The 14,468-nt window shown below is 38.5% G+C and overlaps 1 protein-coding gene across 2 annotated transcripts in view; it reads right to left on the reverse strand.

Annotated features, from left to right (window-relative positions):
- WDFY3 (WD repeat and FYVE domain containing 3) overlaps positions 1–14,468 on the reverse strand; it is a 316,638-nt gene that overhangs the window by 77,306 nt on the left and 224,864 nt on the right. For both annotated transcript variants that reach the window (XM_036763543.1, XM_036763542.1), the window contains 3 exons: positions 14,189–14,418; positions 11,794–11,903; positions 7,237–7,419 (listed from right to left, as the gene is read on the reverse strand). In XM_036763543.1, coding sequence (XP_036619438.1) covers positions 7,237–7,419; positions 11,794–11,903; positions 14,189–14,418 — 523 coding nt within the window. The remainder of the gene's footprint in view (positions 1–7,236; positions 7,420–11,793; positions 11,904–14,188; positions 14,419–14,468) is intronic.

Genomic DNA, 14,468 nt, shown 5'->3' on the forward strand with positions numbered 1-14,468 from the left:
TGATCCTAGAGGAGAGAATATAAAGCATGCTATAGCTTACAGAGAAATGATAACTACGGTGCACAATGACATATGTGTCTGTGTCTGTGTCCACACATATTTGTAAAGAGGCATTGCAGGAATTTGTTTTGTTTGACTGTGTATTTGTTACAAGAAATCTGTTCTTTCCACCTAGTGGAGCTAGGGGTGAAAGGGAGAGAAATTAGATTTCTGTTAATTAAAAAGAGAGAGAGAGAGAGGTGTATGTGTGGAGCGCCACAAACTGGAGAGGTTGCTAGCAGTTTTATATGAAGTCACTGTATTTTTAGTTTTACTTAACTATTTGTTACAAGAGATCTTGCACAAAGAATGAGTAATCTGTCATTATAAAAACAAAAAAAATCAATAAAACAACAACAAAAAAAGATAAGAGTCAAATAGCCCTCAGGAAATACATTCTCTTGCTCCTTTTTCTGTCATCTGTCTCTGTTTAGCCAACACACTCCTTAACACTAGTTAAAGCGACAATGTCTCAAAATAACCCAGTGCTTCTTGGAGTGTCTGTGGGAGCAGTGAATGAAGCTGAGGTTACAAATGGGCCTGGTAGTTTTATAACCAAATACCTTCTTAATAGGAATAACTAAAGCTCAGCTCCCCATGTCTCTCTACGTGGGTAGATGTAGACACAGACAGAGACACACAGACACTTTCGACCAGATCTACAACTTCATTGATGTAGAAAACATGCCCATTTTCCTGCAATCTTAGGCATCATTAGCATGGGGTGTGTGAGTTTAAAAATATATGTATGTAAAAATGTATGTATCTGTGTGTATTATGTGTACACATATACACATCTATATCTTGATAATCTTTTCAATATAATTTGGCTTACTCTTTAATTTTACATATTTTATGAATTTTAAAACATGATTCTGAGGAGCTCATTGGCTTTATCAGACTGAAAAAAGGCCTATGACACCAAACAGGCTGAAAACTCTTGTCCTAGATGACAGAAACTCAGCATTATGCTGATAGACCTCTTCCTAAGAGGTCCTTTTCTGATTCTCATTTCTTAAAATGGCAAATGATTCCGACAGAGAAATGATGGTTTTACTTTTACACAGAAATGTCAAACTGCTGCAGGACTGAAAATAATTACTACAGACTAGGAAATTATACACAAACAGCAATGTTTTCAAGTCTGAGGAGGACCAGAAAAAGATTTTGTATTTATGAAACTATGTATCTGCTACACACAATTTATTTAGATAATGTGATATGGTAGGATCAACACTGTCTTGCTTGTGTCCATCCCCTTATGAGCTTCATATATTTTAAAATGCCCAGGTGCCAGATAGGACCTGGAGTCAGGATGACCTGTGTTTAAATCCAGCCTCAGACTCTTATTAGCTATGTGTTCCTGGCGAAGTCACTTAACCTCTGCCTCAGTCTCCTCAACTGTAGAACGAGGAAAATAACAGCACCTACTTCCCAGGGTTATTGTAAAAATAAAATAAGATTTGTAAAGTGATTAGCATGATGCTTGGCACAGAGTAAGTACTATCTAATAATAATGATGATGATGATGATTATTAAATTGTTTCATTGACACTCTTTTCTTCCTTTGTTTCAACATTTTCTCTAACTTTCTCAATCTCTATTGCCACCCCCTCTTCTGCCCTTGAAAGTCTTTTCTTGTAACAAACAAGCATAGTCAAACAAAATGTATTTGTGTGAAAGTTATCTGTCCCATTTTGTACCTACAGTCTTTCATTTCACCAAGAGGAGGGAGGTATACATGCTTTATTATCAGTCTTCTGGGATCATGATTCCAGAAACCAAAAACCCACTGTTTCTACTTCTTTGCTATAACAAAAAATTGTTGTTAAATTTGTTTTGGTATAAATGGGTCCTTTATCTCTGCTAAAGGGATGGAATTGCTGGCCCAAAGATTATGCTCACTTGAGTGACTAGGAGTATGGACCCAAATTGCTTGCCAGCACTGTTGGACCAATTCACAGTTACATCAACAGTGCAGTATTGTGCCTATCATTCTAGTCTCTCCAACAATTGTCTTTTCCCCGTTCAATGAGTATGAAACAGAACCTCAGATTTGTTGTAATAAGCATTTTCCTTATCTTAGTGATTTGGAGCACTTTTCCTATGGTTGTTGGATAGCTTGAATTTCTTCCCTTAAAAATTGTTTTCATGTCCTTAGACCACTGAAGAATAGCTCTTGATCTTATTTATCTGAATCTATTTACTCTACATCTTGGATATCAGGCCTTTATGAGAAAAATATGTCGTGATGACTTTATTCCTCAATTTGTTTCCCTTCTAACTGCACTGCATTTGTGCAAAAAATTATCCATTTTATATCCTTTGATCTGCTCTATTTCTGGTCAAGAATTCTTTCCCAATTTATGCTATGAAAAGCCATCTTCTTCCCCATGCCTTTAATTTGTGTATGATGTCATTCTTTATGCTCAAGTCCTATATCCGCTTGGAATTCGCAGAAAATACTGTGAGATGTGGGGTTGTATCACTTCGGAATCTTGGTTTCCTAGTCTGTTGCATTTATCTACATTTATATTTTTTAACCAGTAGCAAATAATTATGATGAATATTTTTTGCTAAATAGTTTGGGAATTGGTACTGCTAGACCATCTCTCATTCCGCTCCCCTACCCTCATTATTTCTCTTCAGATTCTACACCTTTTGGGAATTTGACTGCTATGTCACTAAATAAGTCTTCCTTCAAAGGTATTGTACTAATGTCATTTTTTATTGCATTATTCTCTAGAAAAGAGCTAATTTTTTTGGTAAAGGTGTTACACATAGCCTTGAAACATCTGTTTCTCGGATTCCCATTCAATAATTAGTAGAGATCTATCATATTCAATTTTACTGAAATTCTATCCAGATCTTCATTTCCTTTTTTATTTATTTGTCTAGGCAGGATTTAATATCTTCAACTTTTTAAAGTTTTGTCACTTATTTCTCCTTGTAATTTGACTAACTTTTCCTAGAAGAGCTTAGATGCTATGCTCTTATGTTCATATGTGTTAAGTATATTATTTTTAATTTTTGATGGTGCTTTAAGACATACTATAGTCTCCTTGCTTAAACTATTACCATTTTTAAGATTACATTGTTTAAGATTGTGATTGTTAGCCCTACTTTTTTCAGTTCTTGAAGCATGATAAATTCTTCCCCACACCTTCATTTTTAACTGTGCGAATCTTAATGTTTCCAGTGTTTAGTGTCTTACTCTGTTTGCTCTTATTTTCAGCCTCAGGTGCTGAACTGAGACTTGATGGATTGGGCAGCCCTTGTTCAGTACTGTCTCCTCTGTACTCTGGATGCCACCACTGCTGCTTCTGGTAATCTGGATGGGGTAGCTGGCATACCACCTCCCATACTGTGCACCAATCAGTCCTTCGATTCTACATGAGAGTTAGTCAGGGGTTAGTTCTCCTCCTGTGGTCCTTAAAGAATTCAGTAGGAGATCCTACTATTTTGGGACTGCCTGCATTGCAATGACTTTCCTGGAACTGGTGCTCAGAGGATGAATTGGCCAAGTCTCCCAGTGTGACTCTCAGTGAGCCAAGGTTTGGCTGGTTGGTCCCTGTCTCCTTGTGAGGTCAACCATTAAGACTGATTCTATTCCTACTTCTATGCAATTCTGGACAGGATGGAAGAGATTATTTCTATTTGTTTCCTTTTTTAAGTGTTTTTACCATTGCTCTTTCTGAGACTCTGTTAGATTTTCAGTGGGAGAGACTGGCTTCTTTATGACAATGCCATTTTATTTATAAGTCCCACCATGGGACTTTCACAATCACAATGTTGTTTTATTTAGCAGGATCATAATCCATTGTGACTTTTTGTTTTCTTGTTTTTGGGAAATTCAATGATCCACCAATGCAATCAACTTTATTTATAAGCTTGACACAAGTAACGATCTCCATGAGTCTTGGTTTGCTTATGTGTAAAGGTTTATGGTTCTATAATTCCTTTGGAACAGAGTGGTCCCTCAATTTGAAACAATACTGGGAAGTTAATTTGAAAAAAATAACTTCCAAGTGCAAGATGCTGTATTATTCACATTCATTGATTTCCTTGTTTCTGCTTGCACATTAGTATATAAAGACAGATGACTGTACAATTTAGGAAGCTATATTTACTTATGCTTATTATGTTCCTCATACTTAAGTTACTTTGTGAATAAATCAAATAAGCTGAAACATGTTGCATTGTAACATTTTTAGCTATATTACTTTTTACTTGACTTCAAAGTCCTTCTAGGTGACTGAAATATTTAGGGTTTTTTTTTTTGGTCATTAAAGAAATAGGGCAGTACAGAAAATTACATTTAAATACTTAATTACTATGTCAACCAAGGTTCTTTGAACAGTATTGAAATGTTCACAGTTTAAAATGCAGAAGCATAAAAAAACCCTTAAATTCTATCTCAATAATAACTGAAATCATGATCAGTTGAAAATGTACTTTTGTAATAATAGTCTATTTTAATTGTCATTTGCATCCATGCTAGAGCAACTAGGTGGCACAGTAGATAGATAGCATGGATGGCCTGGAGTCAGGAAGACTCATCCTTCTGAGTTAAAATCTGGCCTTGGACATTAATTAGCTATATGATCCTGGGCACATCAATTAACCCTGCTTGCCTTAGTTTCTCATCTCTAAAATGAACTGCAGAAGGAAATGGCAAACTGCTCCAGTATCTCTGCCAAGAAATCCCATATGAGGTCGCGAAGAGTCAGACACTACAGAACTACAACAAAAATATCCAAGCTGATAGCATGACAAATATTATTACAGAATCTCAGAGTTGATAGAGACCTCAGAAACTATGCAGTCAAAGTCATACTTCATTACATATTCTACACATACTTTTGAGGCCAAATAAAATAAGTCTAATCACTTTACTGCATGACATGCCTTCAAATATTTGAAAATATCATGGCCTCCTAAGTCTCCTCTTCCTCAGTCTAAACATCCCCAGTTTCAAACCAACTAGCATATGGAATAAACTGAAGGTCCTTTACCATCATGGTTATTCTCTTCTCGACAATCTCCAGTTTATCAATGCCAGTGTGGAACCTGGTACTAAACAGAATACTCCAGACCTACCTGACCAGGGTAAAGTAAAATGAACTATCACTTTCTGGTTCTGGAAACTATATGTTTCCTAAGGCACTCTGAGATTCCATTAGCTTTGGGAGTTGACAGCATCACAAAATTGACTAATGTTTAGCTGGAAGTTCACCAAAACTTCCAAACAGTGAGCTATTTAAATTGGATTCTTTTTTTTCCTAAAAAAAATATATATATTTTTTAAACAGGAAAGGGACATCAATAAACCTTCAAAAATCTTTCTATGTATTGGTAACAGAACTCTGAAAGGAGATAGAAAAAATAAATTCCATTCAAAATTACTAAAATTTTATAAGGTATTGGGAAGTTAATCTATTAATAAACATTACCAGCATTATCAAACTACTACAGTGTTAACTGTACAGAACCTAATGAACAACAAAGTTCATCTGGAGGAAGAAAAGATGAAGAATATCAAGAGAAATGCTAAAAAAAAGTAGGAGTGAAAGAAATATAGCATTATCATATCTCAAAGTATTTTATAAAGCACTAATCTTTAAAATTATTTAGTGCTGATTGAAATTCAGAAAAAAATTGCTCCTGGAAAAAGTAAGGTAAGCAAGACCCAGAAGCAATCACTGAAACAGTTTTTCATAAACCCCAAAACACAAATTATGAGGCAAGGCCTTCCTATTTGTTAAGAATTGATGTAGAAAATGGAAAGCAGGTCTGCAAAAATTAAAATTTGGACCAATATATTATATTACATTCCCCAATAAATATGAAATTGATATCACACTCAAATATTATTATATTATTAAATACACACAAATTAGAAAAGAATGGGAGGTGGTACCTTATATAACCTTTGACTAGGGGGAAGAACTCTTAACTAAATATGAGAAAGAGGTGATCAACAAGCTAAAACAGAAAATTTTAATCACAGCAAATTTCAATTTCTTTACATTAGTAAAATCAATGCAGACAGAATAAGAAAGAAAAGCTGTTGATAGGAAAAAATCTTCACAATCAATATCTTTGATAAAGACCTGATAATTAAAATTCAAATATTTGAAAGTAAAAGTCATTTCCCAACAGATAAGTGACCAGGCAGTTTAAAAAAATGCAAACTATCAACAATCACGTGAAAGAATGCTCCAAAGCACTAAGAATAAGAGAAACAAAAATGAAACACCTTATACTTGTTAGATTGGCAAAGATGATAAATGCTGAAGAGTTGTAGCAAGATAGCCATACTAATAGTCTATTGATAGAGCAAAGAATCAGTCCAACCATACTGGAAAACAATTCACAATTATACCAGAAAGCCACTAAATTGTTGAAGTAAAACTGTTAAAACAACAATATCACTAAATAGGCAAATTCCTCATAGAGATCAGAGACAGTGGGAGAGAGCCTTTTAAAAGTAGCATTTACGTAAAAGCAGAGAACTAGAAGGAAAGTGGGTGACCGGAGACTGAGATTTTGTCTAAACAAATTGCAGTTTATGAATATAATAGAATATTATGAAACTATAAACAACGATAAATTATGAAGAACTGAGAGTCTTAGGAAAACCTGTATGAACTGATGCAGAACTGAGAGAAAAATTTCAAAATGATGACAAATAGGTAAATAAAACAACACTGAAATAGCTCAGAACTTTGATCAAAGTAGTGGCCAATCACAACTTCAAACTGATGGTAAAGCATGTCTCCTGCAAAATGGCAGAGAACTGGAGGACTGCAGGCATGGAACTGAGTCATGCGTTGTCAGACCTTGTTTCACATAAGTGAGCTTCTTTGTTGAAAAGGAAGATTCTATTGGGGTGAGATTCACTGAGAGGTGATAACAATGTTTTTTTTTTTTAAAGAACCATCATTAAAACAATGCTCTCTTCCTCCTTCCCTTAGTTATTTTTTAATTGTATCTGAATGTGCTACCAAGTAGCATTTTGTGCTTTATCTGATACAATTAACTGCCTTTTGCAGAATCTTATTTAGATACCCAGAACCCACACACATGCCACGGTAATTTGCAGACAGCATCATCGCAGGGAATAAATCCCTCAAGTCCGACAACAGTTCTGCACCCAGGCCTTGAAGTCCACCCAGGATCTGTATGCCTTCTTACCCAAGTGGTTCTGCCAGCACTTTAAACCAGCTTCTTCAATCAGAGGCCTTGCAGCAGCAATATCCACCAGGCCCCGGTCATTGACAGGCAGAGTCACCTTAAAAAGTTCTTCCAGAGCTTGTTTCTTACTATGTATCAACTCGGTCCAGACTCGGTTGACAGCTTTTATGAGAAGCTGACGACCTAAATCATAAAGAAGACACACCATATACGATCTTTTACTTTCTACAAAGTTTTAAAGTCAGAATGAATTTAATTAAAAATGATTAGTTTATTCACAATGAATATGATTTGTTAAAAAATACTGTCACTGTCAACATTGTCATACCACAGACAATACAATAACAAGACACAAAAAACATACAAAAATATTAGATTAATCTGTATAATTATGAGTACATTTGACTACATTAATTTTTCTCTGTAGCTCATGTGAATTGTATAATTGTCTAAAGATGCTTTGGTCTTAAAATTTACCATACACATGAATTTTTTTTAATATCCAATTTGGGGAAGCTTTCTTTGATTTTTTTAATGCTTTCATTTTGTCAGGACCTGTTATTGTTTATTTGAATTGAATTAATAGATCATTTCATAAACTGAACAAGTTTTAGGAAAATGTGCAACGATAACTATAGTTCTTACGCAGTGATGATAAAGTTTATGCCCAAATTTCATCATCTGTTACAGCACTTGTAAATAACCAGCTGGCACCTAGGTGAGAGATCATAAGTATATGGTGGCTCTTCCAGAACGTAAACACATGTTTTTGACTAAATAATAAATATATTTGGAGACTTATGTTGGAAGTAAGTGGAATCAGTAAGGTCTCTTTCTTAGCACATTTGGCTTCTTAACCATCATCATCGACAAGCATTTATTAAGCACCTACTGTAAGCCAGGGACTGTGGTAGGTGCTAGGGATACAAATACAAAGAAAGAACTTAGAGTGTCCTGGGAGAGACTGTGTGTGTGTGTGTATGTGTGTGCTGGTATGACTGTGCATTAGAATAACTGTACAGAGAATAAATACAAGGTAGCTAAATACAGGATAGCTTGTATTTCCTTTTTACAAGGGAACTTGCTGGGAAGAACAGGAAAGGATTCTTGTAAAAGGTGGTTCTTAAGCTGAGTCTTGAAGGAAGAGAAAATTCTAGAGGTCATAAATGGAAAGGAGAAGGGCAAGTCAGATGTGTCTGGAGGAGAACCTGGAGAAGGTAGTGTGACAAAAACCTAGAGAAGACAGAGTATGTGCAAGGACAGGGCAGCCAACAGCTTGAGACCCAGAGGAGAGGTCAAGAGAAACACTGAAACACTGGACAAATCAGAAGTCATTGACACTGAGAAGATAGAAGGTTTAGTTGAGCAGTGAAATCAGAAGCCAAGTCACAGAGGGCTGAGGCGTAATGAGAAAGAGATTGGAGGCAGTGGGGTGGACACCTTGCTCTAAGAGAATGTCTGAAAAAGGGAGAAGAGACACAGGATATATAGCATGATGGGTCTAGGGAAGGGTTTTTTTTTTTTAATTAAGGACACAGGAGACTCAGGCATGTTTGAAGAAAGCAGGGAAGGACCCAGAAGAAAGAGAGAAGCTGACGATTAGAGAAAAGATAGATGACTAAAGTTGATAGAAGGAGAAAGGATCAAGAATGTGATGCTGAAGAAGCTAAGTGGCAGCTAAGAGGCACAGTTGATAGAACACCAGCCCTGGAACCAGAGGGACCTGAATTCAAATCCAGCCTTACACACTCACTAGCTGTGTGACCCTCAGCAAGTAACTTAAACCCGACTGCTTCAAAGACAAAAAGTATATGAAGAAAGACTGGTTTTGACAAAGAGAAGGACTGCCTAAAGAGAACAAAGACATGATGTCAAGGATTTTTGCATGAAGAGAGTATGAGAAAGGGGAGCTCAAGTTGGAAGGCTTTATATTTCTTTTTTTAATGTAATTTTCTTTTTTCAATAAAATTTTTTTTTCTCATCCATGTCTAAAACACTCGAAAAAAGCAAAATAAAACTCTTGCAAAAATATGAAATGCCAAAAAAAAAAAAAAGGAATCCCCACATTGGCCATGTCCAAAAATATGTCACATTCTGTACTTCTGAGTCCATTACTGCCCTGTCCAGAGATGGGTAGCATGCTTCATTCGTAGTAACCCAGAATCATGTTTGGGCACTGCCTTGATCATTATTCTTATGTTTTTCAGAAGCATTTGTCTCTACGATGTTATTACTGTATAAGGTTATTACTATATAAAGTTCACCTCACTCTGGAGTAGTTCACACAAGCCTCCCGGGGCTCCTGTCTCATCATTTCTTATGGCACAAGAGGATCCATCATGTTCACATACTACAATTTGCTCAGCCATTCTCCAATTGATGGGGCAGTTCTTTGCCCCATAAAAATAGTTGATATAAATATTTTTAAACTTGTTTCTTTTTCCTCTTATATCTTTTTTTTGGGGGGGGGGGGAGGCGAATGGACATAGTAGTGGCATTGCTGAATCAAAGGCAATGCACAGTTTAGTTTTTGAGGCACGGTTCCAAATTGCCGTCCAGAATGACTGGATCAATTCACAGCTGCACGAACAGCATAGGTGTCTACTTTACCTCAGTTCCTCCAATTTTGTAGCCTGCAAACATGACTAGTATAATGTAGAACCATAGCAGTAAAGCAGGAGCAGTCCAGGGATAAGGTTTGCCAGGAAACAAACCCAGGCAGGACAAGGGGTGAGGGATCTGAATGTCAAGGGCAGGGAGAATTGAATTCATTAGTGACAGGGCTGTGATTGGAAAGGAATAAAATGAAGCCTCAGGAAGGCTAACGGCCTGGGAAAGTGCTGAGGGGCTGGTGGACCTGGAGGTTCCCAAGAGGACAAAGAAGAGGGTTGGGAAAGGCGAGACCCAGAGAAAGATGGAATGATAAAGGGGCATTCAAGGAAGGGGAATAGCTGTTTATGGGTAAGGAGTTCTAATGAGTGACCAACCCTGCATGATGGGGAAGATGACAAGACACCAGGCCTGAAAAAGGCTAATTGGGAGGCGAGGGCATTTAGGAGAATATCACTGTTGGAGCAACTAGGTGGGTAGAGCACTGGCCCAGAAGTCAGGAGGACCTGAGTTCAAATCTGGTCTCAGACACATTGGGTGTGAGACCCTGGGCAAATCATATAACCTCTATTGCTCCCCCACCTCCCCTGCCTTTAAAGACAGAGAAGGAGAGAAGGAGTGGGAGGGAGAGGGGAAGAGAGAGAGAGAGAGAGAGAGAGAGAGAGAGAGAGAGACTATGAATCACTGTGAACGGTGCAGTTTCCCACATAACACGAGCTAGGTGCTTGGCTCTTCCAGAAGAATGGCCAGGGACTGCTCTACCACAGCCACCACAAACTAGACTGGGGAGAAATGTCTTTCTGTGTGAATGTCCAAGGAAAAGGGGCTAAAGAATGGCGGTGGGACAGAAAGGCAGCTGGATATCAAGGCACATCCTGAGCACCTCTGTGTTCTGAGATATTAAGAAGAGTCAGATCCAGGGCTGGAAGGGATGTCAGAGAAAGTACCCAGAAGGAGTGTGAGAGAAAGGAGTCTAGGACAAAAGCGAAATCTGCTTACTATACGATGGGAATTTCGGAGGTGTTAAAGACTGTTAAGGGGTCCCCTGAACTTGTCTCTTTGAGTTGCCATATTTCCAGAGACACAGAACCCAGAGCATGCAGGAGGTCCTGAATACATTGAGAATGAAGCTCACCCCAGCTGACAGAATGTGTCATTTGCAATCTCAAACTGGACCCTTGTGTGTCCTTGGCAGGCAACGCAGGTGCCAGTCAGCCTGAGTGAGGCTGTGAAACTACTTTTGTGGACCCTCATAGATAAGCTGACAGGACGGTTGTAGACAAGCAGACTATTCTATCTTCAGAGTATAGAAGTTCCCAAGGGAAAAGAATGAGGCTTTTGCCATCACCTTGCTCCTCCCCTTTGGGAGGGGTTTTATCCTTCTTCCACCCTTACTGCACCTTTCCCCTCCCATGCCATGCTCTTGAGGTGGAGATTTGTGTTTTTCTTCTCCTCCTTTTGTGGTACTGTCATGAATATTCAGACCTCTGCATGGATTGTGAACTTTTGGGGCTCCACGAGCATGTTCATTTTTCATGATAAACTCGGCTTTCACCTAAGTCTCATGAAGTTGTGATTGCCTCTTGGCACAGGAAAGGGCTGGCTGAGTTACAATGGGCCTTCCCTGGAGGGGGTGATGAAGATGCAGAGGATAAGACAAGAGGAGAGGTCTTGGGGGACACAGGCCCTCGAGTGGCAGGTGAAGTCTACAAGGTCAGGAAGAGAAGCTGGGTAGTGGCAGCCCCAGAGCAAAGCCGATAGCTAAGGGGCTGGGGTTGGCTCTGAGCTGACCCTGTCCTCTTTACCTCACTTACCCTGTGCTGGCAATGGCTGCATGGTGACCAGCCCTAGAACTTCACCTAGCCATGCCTTGCTGTTGCAGCAAAGAAGAAACAGAAAGAAAGAAAGACTGGCCACAAGTTGTGTGCAGGTGCTCATGCTGGTTACCTTCACTAACATCTTGACTGCAGCTGCCGTCCGGGTCTATGTCAGAGGGGATCATGATGTGCCAGGTCGTCATGCGAGCCTCTGCTTCCAGTCCAAACCCATCCACATGGCTGGAAAAGTCCAATCATTTTAACATGTCTGAGGAAAGTCATGGCCTTGAAAAACCTCTAGCGATTAAACATTGCTATGGAAAGTCAAAGGTTCACTGGCTTCCTCTCCTCCTCACTTTCTACCCCTCTGGGCCTTGAACATCCATGCTGGTGCTCCTTCTAACACCCTGACCTCTCATTTTTGGATGCCCTCAGGTCCCATGACCACCCTCTTCTATTCACATCAGCCATTGACAGGAATGGAGCTCACTGTTACACTTATTTGAACAAAAGTTGATATTCCTGCATCTGAACATAACCTACCATTCTGTCTCTCCCTATGCTTCCCTCTTAAACCTAATTTTCATTTCAAAAAACTCTGACATCATGGCCCACTCTTTACTACTCCTTCCCTCTATACTTACCAAGACTGTCTGTCTGACCTCCCACCTGATGGCTTCTGCTCCCTCACCAATCACATTCTTCCCTAATCCAAAGAGGAAGGACTTGAGCTCAGTCTTCACAACTCTCAGGCCAGCTCTTTGTCCCTGACACCACACTGTCTCCTTAAGGGTTATGAAGGACAATAAAATGGACCATAACACAGAGCTATTCACAAGGGAAGTAATCCCTTATAAAATCAGTCCCTGCTCACTTATTTCTCCCCATTTAATGCTAGTATCTATCCTCACCCATCAATAGCTATCTGTGCACCAACATTTGTGTTGGTAGGCTCTCACTGATTAGGACAGGCACTTCAAAAGAAAAGGATCTGAATATCAAAGGATTAAGACAGACCCTTGGGAAAACTGAGTATTTTTGCAACAATGATTTTTTTAAGATTATACTGTAAAAGTCAAATGTGAAGGAAGTCATATTGTTTCATCATACAATTTTGTTGGAAAAAATTTTTTTTCTTTTCTTTTTTTTGAAAAAATGTTAAAGACAATGAATACTTTATTTGTTCTTTGATTCTTGAACTGTTTAAGAATTAATGCAGAGTTGCAATTACATGATCACACATTGACAGCTGGAACAGACCTTAGAAGCCAATAAATCCAACTCCTTCTTTTGACACAAGAGGGGACTGAAGCAGAGAGGCTGGAGGACTTGACAGCGTCCCATTGCGAGGGAACACCTGAGGCAGGTGAGGAGTGCAGGCCTTCCAGACTCCCAAGCCCAGTGTTCTCTCTACTCTGCTCCCTAAGCTGCTTCTTGTTTAAAAAATAAAATAAAACTTGTTTTGGGGATTAAAACTTTGGTTTTATCAGTTTAGGAAACTCATTTACCAATGCACATAGGCACTTGGAGCATTGAGAGGTTAACTCCCTCACCCAGGAGCATCCAGCTAATACATGATAAAAGTGAGATTAGAATACAGGAATTTCAGACTCTAAATTCAACCCTATACCTTACCCAATTGCCCTTCATTTTGTTACATGTAAACTAAAACATACTATTGGTTAGCTATAAGCTAAAATGAACTTATTTTTTTACAATATTTAATTTCATTTTTCAAGACAAAATTGCAAATAAACTTTCCCTCCATTATTTATAACAAAATGCTATCCCTTGCTTTCGATGGATTCACATTAGAGTGGCCTCAAATAATGAGCATCTTATGAATTGCTAAGGAAGACATGCACAGGAGAAATAGCCTAAAGAATCTCATCAGAGAGATATATAACTGGGGAAAACAGTGGGCTGACTACATCATGAGACTGAGGGGTAACTGCTAGGCAGCCTGTGGAGAATGTGAAGAAAGACCCTCAAGAACACTGAATCAATCCTCTTTATCAGACTTTTGGGAGCAAATGTCCGAGTTGTGCAGGAAGAGCAATCTGTACTAGCAGAGGGCATATCTGTATGAATGGACATTGCAATAGCTAAGAAATAGCCAAACAGTACTGAGTTGTAATTTCCTACAGATGAATCAATTTAGGTGTTTCATTTGGACTTCTGTTTACTAGTACTGGTTTTTACAACAAAAGTTTGGCTAGTTTTGCTTACTTTCCATTTTTAAAAATTTGCATGTGGTCAGAAGATCATAGTAGCATTTGGTAACCAGAAGGAAACTTAAGAATTGCCCCCTCACATGGGAAAGGAAATTAATGCCATGGACAGTGCCCACAATTAGTAATAAGGGATGAGCCATGATTTGAACTTACAAACTCTTGCTCCAAATTTGAGCTAAGGAAAAGAGAGAAGGAATATTGCCACACCAACATTAGCATGAAGCTTTTTTTGTTAAAATAAGATAAGAGTTTCTGAACTTCAATGGGATGAATTTGTCCAAAAGCACTCACCTTCCAACATGCAGATTAATCAAGCAATGAGCCAGACAGCTAATGAACTCTTGGTCATGGTTTCCTGGTCCTAGGATTAAGTTTCTGTTCACAGTAAGGACCCTAAGAGAATCGAGGAGAGCAACTTGCTGTGGGACTGTTTTGTGTGCCCTTGAAAACTGGTACAAGATGGTCCTATTTAGGCAGTGGTAAACGGCATCCAGTGACAACCCTTGGGATCTTCGTTTTGACTAATTAAACATATGAAAAGTACATGGTAAAATGAACAGTGCAATATCTT

This window comes from Trichosurus vulpecula, chromosome 6 (genome assembly GCF_011100635.1).
Source record: "Trichosurus vulpecula isolate mTriVul1 chromosome 6, mTriVul1.pri, whole genome shotgun sequence".
Taxonomy (NCBI): Eukaryota; Metazoa; Chordata; class Mammalia; order Diprotodontia; family Phalangeridae; genus Trichosurus; species Trichosurus vulpecula.